Source organism: Carcharodon carcharias, chromosome 2 (genome assembly GCF_017639515.1).
Source record: "Carcharodon carcharias isolate sCarCar2 chromosome 2, sCarCar2.pri, whole genome shotgun sequence".
Classification (NCBI taxonomy): Eukaryota; Metazoa; Chordata; class Chondrichthyes; order Lamniformes; family Lamnidae; genus Carcharodon; species Carcharodon carcharias.
The window spans coordinates 86,342,349-86,359,709 of record NC_054468.1 but is presented as its reverse complement, the minus strand read 5'-3'; the positions used below and the strand labels follow the sequence as shown (position 1 = coordinate 86,359,709).

At 42.9% G+C, this 17,361-nt stretch overlaps 1 protein-coding gene and 1 long non-coding RNA gene across 2 annotated transcripts in view; one reads left to right on the top strand and one right to left on the bottom strand.

Annotated features, from left to right (window-relative positions):
* klhl6 (kelch-like family member 6) overlaps positions 1–17,361 on the bottom strand; it is a 62,503-nt gene that overhangs the window by 25,911 nt on the left and 19,231 nt on the right. Inside the window, exons 3-5 of the mRNA XM_041181314.1 lie at positions 15,265–15,714; positions 5,853–6,090; positions 1,998–2,200 (exon numbers count right to left, since the gene is read on the bottom strand). Coding sequence (XP_041037248.1) covers positions 1,998–2,200; positions 5,853–6,090; positions 15,265–15,714 — 891 coding nt within the window. The remainder of the gene's footprint in view (positions 1–1,997; positions 2,201–5,852; positions 6,091–15,264; positions 15,715–17,361) is intronic.
* The window catches only part of LOC121274145, a 44,641-nt gene that overhangs the window by 25,048 nt on the left and 2,232 nt on the right, over positions 1–17,361 (top strand). Inside the window, exon 3 of the long non-coding RNA XR_005942176.1 lies at positions 5,204–5,321. This is a non-coding gene — a long non-coding RNA (uncharacterized LOC121274145). The remainder of the gene's footprint in view (positions 1–5,203; positions 5,322–17,361) is intronic.

The following is a 17,361-nucleotide window of genomic DNA, read 5'->3' as shown; positions in this document are numbered from 1 at the left end:
AGGTTTCCACCCAGGGTTTAAATACTCCCCAAGTTTGAGAATATTTTCACCTACAACAATTTTCATCTTTAACTATTAGCTTCACCGGGGAATAATCAGACACAAAATTTACAACGAGAAGGGAACAAAGAAGCGGTGACAAAATGCTTAGTCAAAGAGCTAGATAGGTAGGCTTTAAGTAGCATCTTAGAGGAAAAGGGAGAGACAAAGAGGTTTGGTGATGGAATTGCAGAGGAGTTTATAGCCTAGGCAGCTAAAGGCACAGCTACCAATAGTAAAGTGAAGGAATTGGGGATGCACACGGCCAGAGCTGGAGGACCACAGAGATCATAACTCCTAGATAAGGGTCAGCCACTTAGGACTGAGACAAGGAGGAACTTCTTTCAGTAAGTTGGTCTTTGGAATTCTCTACCCCAAAGGGCTGTGGTTGTTGAGTTGTTCAAGACTGAAATCAATAGAGTTTTGGGCACTAAGGAAGCCAAGGGATATGGGTTTGGGGTGGGCAAGTGGAGTTGGTGTAAAAGTTCAGGCATGATCTTATTGAACAGTGGAGCAGGTTCAAAGGGCCATCTAGCTTCCCCCTGCTTCTATTGCTCCTGGTCTTGACTTGGAGGAGATCACAGAGAAAGGACAAGATTGCAGAACAATTGAAAACAAGTTTGTGAATTTTAAGATCAAGGCATTGCCAGACAAGGAACCAATGCAAGTGTAGGGAGTGACAAGTGAATGGAACTTGGAGTGAGTTAGAATACGGGCAGCAGAGGTATGGATGAGCTCAGTTTTGAGGGGCGGGTGGTGGAAGATGGGTGACTAGCCTGAAGAGCATTGCTTGTACAGCGTAGAGGTGGGCCAGAATTGTTGCTCACTCATTCAAAAAATAAGCATTCTCCTGGTCTAGATTTTCTTCTCTTATACAGTGAGAAGGCGAGTAGGTGAGATTGATCTTTGAAAAGAGTTGGGTTTATTTGAGCTAAGTGACTTATTCCCATTTCCTGGTTCAGAAAATGGTTGGTTCAAGTCATAGTCAAGGGTCTTGAGTACATAATCCAGGCTAACATTCCAGTGCAGTACTGAGCGAGTGCTGCACTGCTGCTGGTGCAGTCTTTTGGATGAGACATTAAACCAAGCCCCACCTGCCCTCTTGGATATAGGTTCCCATGGTAATATTTGAAGAAATGCAGGAGATCTGTTCTTAGTGTCCCGACCAATATTTCTCCCTCCACCAACATCCAAAAAAAGATCTAATTATCTGATCATTTATTTCATTGCCGTTTGTGGGATCCTGCCGTGCATTACAACAGTAACTACACTTCAAATGTACGTCATTAGCTGTAAAGTGCTTTGGGATGTCCTGAGATCACAAAAGGCACTATGTAAATGCAAATTTTTTCTCTGTAAAGGCTTTTTTCTCTGTAAAGGTTAACTGCAACATAGTAACATCATATAGATTGGAACAATTTACTTATTTTGTTCAAGAAACTGGTTAGCATTATATATTAACTATAAAATTTTCATTTCATTTTCGGTGACAGTTGGAATTCAGTTGGTTGCATTCTGATCTCCAAGTTTAAAGGCTGTGGCATCAATTCCTCACTCCGGAGACTTGTGTACAAAACCTCAGTTAATACTTGAGTGTTGCTTTGTCAGAGGTGACTTCTTTTGAATGCGATGTTAAACTGAGGCCCTGTCTGCCCTCTCTGAAAGACCTGGCTGTGCACAATTTGATTGCCATGGCTCCCTACATTACGACAGTGCCTATACTTTATGAGATATTTCATTGACTGTGAAGCGCCTTGGTATGTTTTGTGATTGTGAAACCCACTATCCAAGAGATGTGACTCCCAGGCATGACAGAAGTAGCACTACAGAAAAATTGTGACATGGGAAATAAAGTGTGAAATGTACAGAAAGTGCACAATGTGCAAAAGAAAAATCTTGATTTACTATAGATTGGCATTAACATAGACAATACGACAGATGTTCAGTTGGATAGATACCTCTGACCAGCTGTTATGAAAGGAGTCGTATGCTTCCACACTGTTGAGGCGTGTAATGCCATCAAAACCTCCCACTGCATACACCTTGCCACTCAGAACTGCCATCTTGTGCCGCCACCGTCCGGTGTTTAAATATTCAACCTGAATCCATTTATTTAAGGAGGCATTGTACTTCCACACCTCATGCTGTGTTTCTTTACCACCTGGAAGGTCCAACAGAAAGACAAACTTTAATCTTGCAGACGCATAAATCTTGAACTTTTCCCAAGACAATTTCTCCGGGCAATAGCAGATCTTGAACCTGGGACCTCATGCCTGAAAAATACACTTCATTTCTTGAAGATAAACTGGGCAGCCACTTGCACACAGAAATATAAGGTTCCTTCAACAGTCTACCATCATAGTGCATAATGCATCACCCACTTTGTGGGACAATTATAAAGGTAAAAACCTGGCGAGTGTAATACCAAACAATACAGGCAAGAAAGGTTACAGGTTTGATCCCTAGTCTGTGCTGAATGGTACCTCAAGTAACAGTTGAAGTGATATGAGTGGGCTCAGCATACCTGGACAAGAAAATCAGTCAATGTTTTACTGACCCAATAGAAAGTGTACGGGTTGCAGATTGGGGCTCAACAAAGATGCCTTCTCCCCCAACACAACTTCAGCCCCCCCTTCCACCGCCCAACAATCAAGAAGTTAAGCTGACACAAACTGACTCTACTCAGGCTTGAAGAATAGTCACTTAGGTGAGGTACTGGAGACAGTGTGCATTGAATTGGACCCTGGTGAGTAACTAGGAGTTATGGAGGAGCATAAGGAATTGGGAATCAGAGTAAACAAGTAAGTAAAACAGGGCTTCCCAAACTGAGGGTCACAACCTTTGCAGCAACAATGGCTGCCATGGAGCTCTGACTGAATGTTAGCAGATGTGAGGCCCCTTTAAATCCTTGCGTCTATCTCAAGGTTGAGATAGACAGATTTTTATTCAGTAAGGGAGTTAAGGGCTATGGGGAAAAAGCAAGAAAGTGGAGTTGAGGATTATCAGATCAGCCATGATCTCACTGAATGGCAGAGTCCTAGGAAAGGTTTTGGAGGGGGTGCAGTGCAGATTCAGCAGAATGATACTGGGGCTTAGAGATGTGAGGACAAACTTCAGGAGGACATGGGCAGACTGATGAAATGAGCACATACGCAGCAGATGAAATTTAATGCAGAGAATTGTGAAGTGGTGCATTCTGGTGGGAAGAATGAGGAAGCACAAGATATGGTACCTATCATAAAAGGGATGCAGGAACAGCACATCTAGGAGTGTACACACTTAAATCTTTGAAGGTGGCAGGACAAGTTGAGAAAGCTGAAGAAAAAGAATACTCCATCTGTATCTTTATGAAGAGAGGCAGAGTATAAAAGCAAGGAAATTCTGGTAAAGCCTAATAAATCACTGGTTCAGTCCCAGCTGGAGTATTGTGGCAAACTCTGTGCAGCACCCTTTAGGAAGGGTGTGAAGGCATTGGAGACAGTGCAAGGGAGACTTACTAGAATGATGCCAGGGATGAGAGATTTCAGTTATGCGGAGAGACTAGAGAAACTGGGTTTGTTCTCCTTCGAGCAGAGAATGTTAAGGGGAGATTTAAATGAAGTGTTCAAAATCTTGAAGGATTTTGATGGAGTAAATAAGGAAAAACTGCTCCAATGGCCAAAGGGGCAGCAATCAGAGGGTACATATTTAAGGTGATTGACAAATGAACCAAGCGCAACCAGAAGGGAATTTTCTTTACACAGCACTCTCTCAATACTGAGCTGGACTGTCAGCCTATATTTATGTGCTCGAGTTTCTGGTATGGAACTTGGACTCACGACCTTCTGATTCAGATCAAGAAGCCTATGGCTAATGAAGGAGAATTGGATAAATACGTAAAGGGGAAGAATTTGCAGGACTATGGGAAAAATAGAGGGATTAACTAGGTGATTCAATCAAAGAGCTGGCACAGGCATATTAGGCTGAATGGCTTCCTTCTGTGTTCCATTATTCCATGATTCTATGATAGGCTGCATAGACGTGTACTCCCTTCACATGAGAAAGAGAACTAATCGAGGTGTACAAAATGAGGAAAGGGTTTGATAGAATAGGTAGAGAGAAGCTGTGGGCCGCATTTTAACCCACTCAAAATCCACCCAATTGCACACTGTTAAAATCGAGCCCAATTTCTTCTGGTGGGGGGGATCCAGAACAAGGGAACATAATCTTCAAATTAGATCTAAGCCATTTGGAAACAAAATCAGGCAGCATTTCTTCACACAAAGGATAGTGGAAATCTGGAACTCTCTCCAATGCTGAAACAATTTAGACTTTCAAAACTAAGAACAATAGATTTTTGTTAAGAAAGGGTATCAAAAGTAGGTGAATGAGGGTGAAGTACAGATCATCCATGATCAGATTGGCAACTGTCTGAAGCTAAGCCATCTGTTCACAACCACAGTGTCATAGCTAACCCTAAGATGAGCTACCAATCACATATCCACGCCATCACGAAGACCACCCACTTCCAACTCTGTAACATTGCTCCTGCCTCAACTCATCTACTGTTGACACCCTCATCCATGCCCTTGTTAACTTTTGATGTGACTATTCTAACACGTCCCTGATCTGCCTCCCATTTTCTGCCCTGCATAAATTAAAGGCCACCTAAAATTTGCCATCTGTGTCTGAGGTCGCCCCAAATCTTGTTCACTAATTACCCCTGTACTTGCCAACCTTTGGCTTCCATTTAAGCCTCACTTTTAAAATTCTTGTCCTTGTGTTCAGGACCATCCCAGGTTTCTATAATTTCCTCCAGTCCTACAACCCTCCAAGCGCTCTGTGCACCTCCAACTTTTGTCTTTTGCGCATCCCTGATTTAAATCGTTCCACCATTGGTGGTCATGCCTCCAGTTGCCCAGGCTCTAAGTTCTGAAATTCCCTCCCTAAACTTCACTGCCCCTCTACCTCATTTTCCTGCTTTCAGACTCTCCTTAAACCTTGCATCTTCACCCAAGCTTCTGGTCATCTGTCATTATGTGGCTCGGCGTCAAACTTTGTTTGCGAAACAGCCTGTAAAGGGCCCTGCAACTTGTACCTCATTAAAGATGCTATGTAAATACAAGTTGTTGTTAAATGGCAGAGCGGCATTAAGAGGCTGAATTCCTGTTCTTGTGTACCCCAGGTGATAAGAGGAGAAAGCCGGAAGGAAGGAAAAGGAAAGAACTCTGGAAATGAATGGGGTGTGACAGCACTACAGAGGAGACTGTGTCGGCAGAATAGTGCAGCTTTGATTCATTAATGTGAGCATCCCCATAATCTCCTGCCATATTTCCTGTTTATATTTCCATTTCCTCTTGGAATGCTGACTCCAATGTTATCTCTGAACTCTCTAGAAAGCAGCCTGGCAGTGGACCCATTTATGCAGAACTGCCATTGGGTTTATTTTTAGAAGTTAGTTGAACAATTGTTTACTGAGCTACCAAAACCAGGAATCAGACATGTACCGTTATTTTTTCTTCTGAATTTCCTGTTCTTTGGGATGAAGGTTTGCAGAGTAGTGGGGAAGGTACAGCATGGGTTAGATACAGGGTAAATCTCCCTCTGCACTGTTCCATCAAAGACTCACAGGGCAAGTACAGCTTAGATACAAAGTGGAGCTCCTTCTAAACTGTTCCATCACTGAACTGTGCTGAGGTTTATTGCTGATTCTGGCTGTCTGAATTGGAAAACAACCATCCCCCAGGGGTCACCTAGGTGAGTGCAAAAATAAATAAGCAGAAAGTACTATTGCTGTGGATGGTGGGACAGACGGTTCTAAACTCACAGCTCACCTGAGATGTAAACCTCATTACGGAATGTGATGCATGCGAACTCCACCCACTTCTTGTTCTCACTCTCTAACTCCAGCTCTGTGATAGGCAGTTTGGCCACTTCCAGGCGACTTCGCCGGAGAGGGTCTAAACAGGTCACCTCCGACACAAACTTCTCATCCTTGGTGCAGCCGCCTATTATCATGAAGACTTCTGACTGGAACTCCTGCATCCGGGGCTTTGTCCTCTCCGAAATAATCTGCACCAAAGAAAGAAAGGGGTGAGTGCAAAAACAGAGTTATTCCGTTCTTCATTCACTCTTGAATTATCCTGAAACACATTCAAAATCAGAAACTTTACTCTCTTTCATACAAAGATTTCAGGATCAACCCTTGGGCTAATCTCCACTGTAGCCTCAGTATTGGCACCAGGATGGTGTCAGCCATGGCTCAGTGGTGAGCACTTTTTGCCTCTGAGTCAAAAGGGTGTGAGTTCATGTTCCAGAAGCTTAAGTACTTAAGCTAGGCTGACACTGCAGTACCATTTTGAGGGAGTGCTGCACTGTTAGAGGTGCCGTCTTCTGGATGAGATGTTAAGCTGAGGCCTGTCTGCCTTCTCAGATAGACATTAACAATCTGATGATGTTACTTTGAAGAAGATCAGGGGAGTTATCCCTGGTGGAATAAAAACAGAAAGTGCTAGAATTGCTCAGCAGACCTGGCAGCATCTCTGGAGAGAGAAACAGTGTTAACCTTTTGAGTTGAAAATGACTTCTTCCGAACGGAAGAAGTGTCACAGTCAACTCAAAAGGTTTCTCTGTCCACAGATGCTGCCAGACCTGCTGGGCACTTCCAGCACTTTGTTTTTATTTCAGATTTCTCACATCTGCAGCATTTTGCTTTTATTTTAGTCCTTCCCAGGGTCCTGGCCAATATAAATCAACATCACAATAACAGATTATTTGCTCATTATCACATTGCTGTTTGTGAGAGCTTGCTGTGCACAAGGTGGCTTCCATGATTCCTACATTAGAATCGCAAAGACACTTCATGAAAAGTATGTCATTAGCTGTAAAGCACTTTGGGACATCCTGAGGTTGTGAAAAGCAAGTTTTTGTTCTTTCTCAGTATCCCTGGGAAGAGGAATAACAGAGCTGGCTGTAATGCCCTCATGTTGAATAGTTCACTCTGAGTTGGTTGAGAGTGATTGCCACCCATTGATTGGATCTCAGCGAGAGTCAACGCCTGTGAGACAGGCTAGTTAGAAAATTGTGGGGCAAGAAACCAGTAAATTCTGTTGTTGGTGGTGCCAATGCATTTTTAATATTTGATATGAAAGGATCCTGCCAGAAGAAGTTGAATGTCACACCAAACTGTGTGAATCTCTGTGGCTGCTGCCTGCTGAAGTTACCAAAGCCATCTCTTACTGAGGAAAATTATCATGTTTTTACACTCAAACCACCAAGATCATCTACTTCCACCTCCCTAATTTCACCCTTCTCTGCCCCGCCTCAACTGAGCTGCTTCTGAAACCCGTTGTCGCCTCCAGACTTGACCATTCCAGTGTTCGGCGGGCCAGCCTCACACCTTGAAGCTTCTGTAAGCTTCAGCTCATCCAAAGCTATTGGCCATATCCTAACTCACACTAAATCCTCTCATCTGTCACAACTACATACAAACTAGGAGCAGGAGTAGGCCACTCGGCCCTTCAAACCCACTCTGCCATTCAATAAGATCATGTCTGATCTGATTGTAATCTCCCGCCTACCCCGATAACCTTTCACCCCCTTCACCCCCCTTATTAGTCAAAAATCTATCTAGCTCTGCTTTAAAAATATCCAAAGTCTCTGCTTCCACTGCCTTTTGAGGAAGTGCTCCAAAGGCTCACGACTCTTAGAAAAAAATTCTCCTCATCTGTGTCTTAAATGAGTGACTCCTTATTTTTAAATCTTGACTCCTAGTTCTAGATTCTCCCTCAAGAGGAAACATCCTTTCTACATCCATTTTCTGTCAAGACCCCTCAGGATCTTACAGGATTTGTTCCAGTCACTTCTTACTCTTCCAAACTCCGGCGGATACAAGAATAACCTGTCCAACCTTTCCTCATAAGACAGATTCCTGGGGGGAAGGTAGAGTAATAGTAATGGTAATGTCTCTGGATCAGTAATCCAGAAGCTCAGGCTAATGCTCTGGGGACAAGGGTTCAAATCCCACCATGGCAGCTGGTGGAATTTAAATTGGAGTAATAATCTGGAATTGAAAAGCTAATCTCAGTCATGATGACCATGAAGCCATTATCGATTGTTGTAAAAACCAATCTGGTTCACCAATGTACTTTAGGAGAAGGAAATCTGCCATCCTTACCTGGTCTGGCCTACATGTGACTCCAGATCCACAGCAATGTGGTTAACTCTTAGCTGCCCTCTGCAATTGTGTGGCAATTAGGGATGGGCAACAAATGCTGGCCTTGACCAGCAACACCAAAATCCCATAAACAATTTTTTTAAAAATTAGCCCAGTAAACTTTCTCTGAACTGCTTCTAACACATTTACATATTTCTTTAAATAAGGAGACCAATACTATACAAAGTACTCCAGATATGGTCTCACCAGTGCCCTTTACAACTGAAGCATAACCTCCCTACTTTTGTACTCAATTTCTTCACAATAAATGATAACATTCTATTAGATTTCCTCATTACTTGCTGTACCTGCATGCTAGCGTTTTGTGATTCATGCACCAGGACACCCAGATCCATCTGAATCTCAGAGCTCTGCAATCTCTCACCATTCAGATAATATTCATTTTTATTCCTCCTACCAATATGCACAATTTCACATTTGCCCACATAAAACTCTATTTGCCAGATCTTTGCCCACTCACTTAACCTACTTATGTCTCTTTGTAGTCTCCTTATGTCCTCCTCAAAACTTACTTTCCTACATCCAAGTCATTTATATAAATTGTAAAAAGTTGAGGCTCCAGTACTAATCCCTGTGGCACACCACTTGGCACGTCCCGCCATTCAGAGAAAGACCCATTTATGGATACCGCTGTTTTCTGTTAGCTAGCCAGTCTTCAATCCATGCTAAGATATTACCCCCTACTCTATGAACGTTTATTTTCTGCAATAACCTTTGATGTGGCACCTTATCAAATGCCTTCTGGAAATCTAAGTACAGTACATCCACCAGTTCCCCTTTATCCACAGCACATGTGATTTCTTCAAAGAACTCCGATAAATTGATCAACGTTATTTCCCTTTCACAAAACCATGTTGATTCTGCCTGATTGCCTTAAACTTTTCTAAGTGCCCTGTTATAACATCTTTAATAATAGCTTCTAACATTTTCCCTAAAACAGATGTTAAGCTACATGGCCTGTAGTTTCCTGCTTTCTGTCTCCCTCCCTTTTCGAATAAAGGAGTTACATTTGCTTTTTCCAATCTAATGGTACCTTCCCCGAATCTAGGGAATTTTGGAAAATTAAAACCAGTGCATCAACTATCTCACTAGCCACTGCTTTCAAGACCCTAGGATGAAGGCCATCAGGACCTCGTCAGGATTTGTCAGCCCACAGCTCCAATAATTTGTTCAATACCACTTCCCTGGTGATTGTAATTATCCTGAGTTTCTCCCTTCCTTCCATTTCCTGATTTACAGCTATTTCTGGGATTTTACTCGTATCCTCTATAGTGAAGACTGATGCAAAATACCTGTTCAATTCATCTTCCATCTCCGTGCCTTCCATTAGTAATTCCCCAGACTAATTTCTAAAGGACCAACGTTCACTTTGTTAACTCCTCTCTTATTTTAATTTCTATAGGAACTCTTACTATCCAGCTTTATATTTCCAGCTAGCTTTCTCTTGTACTCGTCATTAATCTTTTTGTCATTCTTCACTGTTCTTTATATTCTATCCAATCTTCTGACCTGCCACCTATCTTTGCACAATTATATTCATTTTCTTTCAGTTTGATGCTGTCTTAAACTTTTTTAGTTAACCATAGATGGTGGGTTCTCCCCTTGGAAGTTGTCTTTCTCATTGGAATGTTTCTATTCTGTGTATTCTGAAATATCCCTTTAAAAATCTGCCACTGCATCTCTATGGACCTATCCCTTAATCTCATTTGTCAGTTCAGTCTAGCTCACACTTCTTTCATGCCCTCATAATTGCCCCTATTTAAATTTAAAATACGTAGTCCTGAACCATTCTTCTCTCCCTCGAACTGAATGTAAAATTCAATCATATTATGATTGCTGCTATCTAGGGATGCTTTCACAATGAGTTAATCAATTAATCCCATTTCTTTGTAACCACTCTGCTCACTGACCAGTTGGCTCCTGATATAGCAATGCCTCATATTTAAAATTCTCAATCTTGCTTTCCAATCCCTCAATGGCCTCGCCCCACCCTATCTCTGTTATCTCCTACAATCCTACAACCCTCTTAGAACTCCGTGTTCTGCCAGTGTTGGCCTGCTGTGGATTCCTCACTTCCTTGGTCCCACCTTTGCAGGCCATGCCTGTAGCAGTCTGGGCCCTAAGCTCTGCAATTTGCTCCCTAAACCTCTTCACCTCTCTAACTATCTCCCTTCCTTAATATCTATCTAATTAATTATTATTTCGGTCCTAATTGTCCTAATTTTTCCTCCTTTGATTCAGTGACAATTTTGTGTCTGAAAACAATCCTGTGAAGTGCCTTAGGATATTTTACTGTGATATCGGTGCTATATAATTCCAAGTTGGTGTTGGGAGAGCAGGTAGTTACCTATGCTGCCAAAGCTAATACAAGACAAATGCAAAACTTGTAAACATACATATTTCTCTGGCACAGTATTGCAGACAGTGCATCCTGCCACTAGGAAAGGATGTGTTGGAGACACTTCCTTTAAAAAAAGGAAATGTTGCCCATTCACCCCTATTGTCAGAGTCTAGGGAGGGAACCAGAGACCAGCTTGGGGGAAAACTTTTTTTAAACATTGTTTGGAGGTTAACAATTTAAGCTGTTGCATGGCCCCTTTGTTCAGCTGCTATAAAGGGTACTTAGTTCAGTGCAGTCTCTCTGCCTCCATATCTATGGTGTTCAGATGTCCCAGTTTTTCCAGTGTCCCAATAATTTGCTTAAAATAGCTCAAATGTCCCGTTTGCAGCTTTTCCCTCTTACATGAACCATATCAGAGATTTCTGTCTGCATTTAATATTGTCCCTCTGCTCAGGGTCTATTCTCTCCATTTGCTCTCCCCTCCCTTTCACCCTCGCCTTCATTTACTGTCAGCAAACCTCAAAAAAACCTCTCGTGCTCTGCTGCACCCTGCGAATCGGAATGTTGCCCCACTCAGCAGCCATGAAATGGCTTCATTGGAATGCTCCCGCATGCACAGAAATCCTTCTCACTGGCACCCAGAGCCAGGAGCGATATTTCTTTCTAAAACTGGTCCTCAATGGGTCAGCTCTAATTGTGAAACTTATGTATTCTCTGGCACTATCTTCAGCTGTGTTAACTTTATTTACACCTCAACTCTTATATCTTCCCCAACAGCAACAAAAAAAATTTCTCATATTGCCTTTTCTCCCCCACAAACTACACCTGACGACCATCATTCAATCCACAAGGTGAATACCCAATTCTGATTGGTCAGTCAGAGTCCGCTGTTGTGTTCTGTGTGGCCTTGCGACCTGTGCCAGGAATAACGATTAATCAAAGCAAGTCAAGTTTGGTCTCTGAGCAATTCAAGTCCTCCCAGTACTTCCATTGCCATCCAATTTAATAGGGAGCAATGATAGACCTGGCTTGTTCTTAAGATAAGTATCTTTTCAGTGCTTTTATTAGAGGCCATATTGTCCTTCCAAAGAGGTGAGGGATGGGGGAGTGTGAGGGCGATTGACAGGCGTAACGGCCCAAGTGGAGCACGGTTCCGGGATAGATAGCTAGGCAACCAGTGAGATTCAAGAATGAACCAATGTCTTAATAGGGTTGCCAAATCTGGCTGGACATATTCCATCTTCAATTGCCTGTCCCCCAGGCTCCTGCCATGGATCCCTGTGCTCCCAAGGCTTTTCAACGTGCCCTGGTTTTGATTTTGAAAATTTTAATCTGGCCACCCTATCCATATCTTCCTGTCTTGAGTCATTTTCTCTCTCTCCCTTTGTCTGGCTGCAGAGTCATTCCCGCTCTCTGCATTGAAGGACTTCCTACTCTAATTATCTACAAATTTAAATTTAACCATTCATTTCTGGGATTGACTGCTCCTCCACATTGGTGGTGCTATGAGTTTCATTTAAAGGCCTGTTGATTTAGGCCTTGATGTTTTAATATCCTGACATTTTTGAGGCCTTGCTGGTTTTGAGGCCTCTCTGGTTTTGGGATTTTGTTGGTTTTGAGGCCTCGCAGGTTTTGAGGCCTTGCTGCAGGGTTTTGAGGCCTCGCTGGTGTGAGGCCTTGCTGCAGAGTTTTGAGACCTTTCTGATTTTGAGGTTTTCCTGGTTCTGAAGCCCTTTTGGTTTTTTTACCACAAGACTGAATTAGCCAAATTTGGATACTTTAAAGTCTATAGCACAGGATGAAAAGCGTCTGTTAAACCCCTGAAACCAGATATTTATTGTCCCATTGCTATCAGGGATACATAATGGAGTCTAGTCAACAAAGTGTTTTTGAGCAAGAATCAGGGACAGCCCAATGTGGGGGAGGGGGGATATAATCTGGAATAGGGCCAGCATCCACAGGAGCAACTGTTCTATCTTGCACCTGTCCTGACATTCATTTAAACACAAGGGTGCAGCTATTGTTGTCCCACAGCTTTGTTTCGTCCCTGAGCAGCTGCTTTTGAGCTGGACAGCTCACATCCTGTGCAGGCCTCCTGCCGGCAGTGGCAGCTCATGCATCCTGTGCTGCATCAAGCCCAAACTTATTTGCCCCCGGTGTTGTTGGCTCTGCTCTGCCTCTTCATAACCCCTCTCCCAACAACTAAGAGCTCTATGATTTACCCACAAATGTTGATACTGCCAAGACGACTATATAAGCCTTGAGGATCACCATGACTTGCAACATTTTTTGGGCAGGGATCACACTGAAACATAATTCAACGTCTCTGTGAAGTTGCTGCCAAGAGACAGAAGAAACAGTGTAGTGATATACGTTTCAGTAAAAATAAACTATCCTTGGGTATGTTTATAGAATAAACTCCCTTAATGACACTCTCCAACACCAAATAATTTTTACAGCCAAAAATAGGAATGGAGCTGAAGACTCAAGTAATAATTATTTTGCTGTTGCATTGTGCTTCTAAAAATAACCAACCCATTATGTCCTTTCAGCTCTCATTTCCACTTGTTGTATTTTCCCTGCCTGATAGCTCCCTATAGTTTCTAACTCTCTCTGTCTCTCTTCCTCTATCTCATAGATATTTGGGGGCAAGTTGGTATGTGTTATGTCTGATTTAAGATGTAAAATGGGTGCAATATGTATCAATTTCTGGGTGCAAGGTCCTGTACCCAACACGCCTCAGTGTCATGGCTGCCACTTCATTGATCTTTATTGTTTTTAGATGCCCCTCACATTGGGCCAATTTAAATATGCAAAGAAAGGTCCTAAGTATGCCTCAGGACCTTTCTGCAATATTTGTCGGAAACTAGGTGGACTACACCATGTATGTTCCAACTAGCTTTCCCATTTTGCTTAACCAGCGATCCTTATAACTTGGTTCTGCAGATGTTAGGAGGTGTACACAGAAAATGACTAAGTTAAGATAGCTTGACATGAGCAGAAAGCATATTGATGAGCATCTTGAGAATTTCTACAGTTGCAATGTGAGTTCAAGGATAATGGAAAAGTATGACAATGAGCTCATCATAGTTATGTAAAAAATAGGTTAGAGAAATTTTGAGACAAGGGAACTGAAACTGACTGATACAAATAAGTTTAGAACTAGAGAGGCAAAAGCAGCAGTTCAGAGGGAGTCAAGCAAGTGTCAGGAGCGCATATTGGATATAAGATGGAAATACAGTCGAAATGGGAAAGTCATGTGTGCTGGATAAACAGAATTTGTGGGTTTAGGTACGTGGATTATAGCCCACAAAAGTAAAATGTGTTTGAAAATCTAATGGAATCCAGGAGGTTTTATCAAAGCAAAGTAGTATAAATCCTTTCAGAAGAACATAAGAAATAGGAGCAGGAGTTGAGCCTACTCCATGATCCAATATGATCATAGCTGACCTTGGGCTTCAACTCCATTTTCCCACCTGCTTCCCATATCGCTTTCAATTCTCAGGTTTGGAAGTCTCAATTATTGTTGAAACTCCAACATTGACTCAGTAGGAGGTTAATTTGTAGTTTCTTGAATCTGAACTTCCAGCAGAGCATTTCGCCTGCTGGGAGCACTAAAGAATTGGGCCTGCGCCTGCTGTGTTTTTTGGTTTAATATTCCTCATAACTCTCCACAGAAACATAGGTTTGTAAGAATTCCCCCCGAGGACTGAAGGACTGATGAAACTGCAAAACTTTCTTTATATTACTTTGGAATGAGGCTGCTCAAGGGGTCATCAGATTAAAGTGTTTAAAATAATGGAGGGAACTAACAGGGTTTGGGACTCTGACTCTATTTAGAATTAACTTCAAGGCAGTTAAAGGGACTGTGCTGGCAAATGTTTCACCAGGCAGCTCAACTGTGAAGGGAATCACTTTCGGGCCCAATCTTTTTTCTATTCTGATATGTGCACATGTGCACTTTCCTGAGGAATTTACCAGAACGCAATTAGAAAAATCCAGTTTTCCTCACATTTTCAAGCTGCACCTGTTATTCAGCTGGTATCAGTTTAGATTGAAGTGGGGTTGTCTGTACTGAATGCCTCAGCAGCATATTGCACAGTGTCTTTACCAGTTGGACCATCGAGAGAGTTCACTTTTACTCCCCCCCCCCCACCCCCCACCACCCCCGCAGCTGACTGAATCCAACTGTCAGCTCAAACCCCCGAACCAGAATGTTGTGGGTTCAAGTCTCACTCCAGAGGCTTCAACACATAATCCAGGCTGACACTTCAGTGTGGTACTGAGGGAGTGCTAGACTGTCAGAGGTGCCATCTTTCAGTCTAGATATTAAACTGACGTTCCCATCTACCCTCTCAGGTGGACGTAAAAGATTCCAGAACACTGTCTTGAAGAATTTTCCCCACTATCCTGGTTCAATATTTATCACTCAACCATCACTAAAACAGATTTTCTGGTTAAGTTTCTCACTGCTGTGCACAAATTAACTTCCCCGTCCCTCTATTACAACAGTGACTTCATGTCATTGGCTGTAACATGCTTTGGGGCATCTGTTGTTGTGAAAGGTGCTATATAAATGCAAGTTCTTTATGTTCCATTTGCACATCACATCACAAGCTAAATCTGAAAGAAAATATTAGAATGACTAAATCATGGAAAAAAGGCTAACCTCATTGCCTGACAGATGGTACATCCTGGCTTCTTGCAACAAATCGAACACGTCAGGGTTTTGCCGAACAAGTTCGTTGCCTTCCACTTGTTCCACAAAAAACCAGGGGTCCAAGAGGGGCAGGCGGACATGCTTCAGGACCTGGACCAGCTGATGCCGCCTCTCAGGCTCTCGGTAGCGCACCCACCGGGTCACCGTCTCAAACACCTGCTCCTCGTCCGTGACATAGAGCTCGTCGCTTCTGAGGATATCAGACAGAATCTCCGCTGGCAGCTCCAGCAACTCCTCATGTGTCAGCACCTGAGGGAAGTTCTGTATAATGTAGTTCTGGACACATCTCCTCAGGCTGTCCAGGGAGTGTGTGTCAGCCAACCTGAGGATCCCCACACAGTTATCTGGGTGCAATGCATTCATGAGGAAGCTGGCGCAGGCATCCACCATCCGCAGGAACTGTCAAACAAGGAAACAGGCACACCGTCAGTGTACTATAAGGGTCTGGAACATGTAGGATTAATGTGGGACTGAGTAAGTGCCACCTGCACAGTGGTGTAAGAGGCACATGATCCAAACCCAGGGGGTCCGTGTGGTGTTGAGCAGAGACATGTAAAGACTAAGCATGGAGATAACCCCTAGCCTGTACCCTTTACTGTATTTGTGTAAATAGTTCTAGTAGTTAATAAAGACTTACAATTAACCTGCAGAAGACTATTGAGACTTCTTTAAGAGATACTGATCTGTGACCAACACCCTCCCAACAGTCAGTAGTCACAAATTGCACCGCACCCCCACCCACCCCCCCACAATCACCCCCTGGCTCCTTAGCTTTTCTGTTTCTGCCTCCCTCTCTCCCTATCCCTCCTGCCTCTCCCTGGGCTCTGTCCCACATTCACTAACAGCCCTCCAGTACTTTTTCTTCACTTATGAGTTCATACTCTGAGTGTCTGTAGACTAGGTGACCATGGGTTGCATCACAGCCAAGCCTGATCCTGATAGCCACACAAATATAAATATAACACTAGAGATCCTCGCTGATGTTTTTTGCTATTCCTAGGGTACTGAGGCCAACTGTAGCAGCCCTAACATGTCCCCTCTATCTCCCACCCCACCTCAAACCTACACTGAGATCACAAAAGTTAAATGAGCCTTGTTTGTTAGAGCATCAACATACATACCATCGGGCTATACATTGAAAAGGAATAAGACCCTGCTTTTATATAACGCTTTTCACTATGTCCCAAAACACTTTACCATCAAGGCACATCATTCTTGGGACTTAGGAAACACCAATTTAATGCCCGTGTTTGGAAAGTGAGTGTTGACAGGCTAATCAACCGACTGCAATCCTATTTTAACATGTGCATAGATTTCCCTTCTCATATGTCAGCTTGGGTCATTGCTGGCACTATTGTCTCTGAGCCAGAAGGTTGTGGGTTCATAGCCTCAATCCAGAACTTTAGCAAATAAATCTAGGTTAACATTTTAGTTGAATACAGAGGGAATGCTGCACTGTTGGAGATGCCATCTTTCGGAAAAGGCGTTAACCCAAGGTTCAGCCTGTCCTCTCCAAGGACCATGAAAAATCACTTTTATGAAAGATAGGGAGTTCTCTAGTTTCCTGGCAAGTAGTTGTCTCTCAAATCACCAAAAATTATAATTGCTCATTTCTTTCATTGCTGTTAGTGGGATCTTAATGTGTAAAAATTTGCCACTGCACACCAATAAAACAACAGTAACTACCCTTCAAATGATTTGAATGATTGAGCTTTGGCTCAATGTAGCCATCCTGCATCTGGGTTAGAAGGTTATGGGTTTAAGGCTGCTACTTCTGTGCAGTAATGAGGGACTGCTGCACTGTCACTGGCTATATCTTTCCAATGAGACATTAAACTGAGGCTCTGTCAGATCTCCCAAGTGGAGAGATCCCATGGCACTATTTGTAGAAGGGCATTTCTCCTCAGTGTCCTGGCCCATATTTATTCCTCAAGCAACATCACTAAAACAGATTATCTGGTTGTTATCTCATTGCTGTTTGTAGGACCTTGCTGTGTATGCATCGTCTACTGTAGCTCCCTGCGTTACAACAGTGACTACTTTATT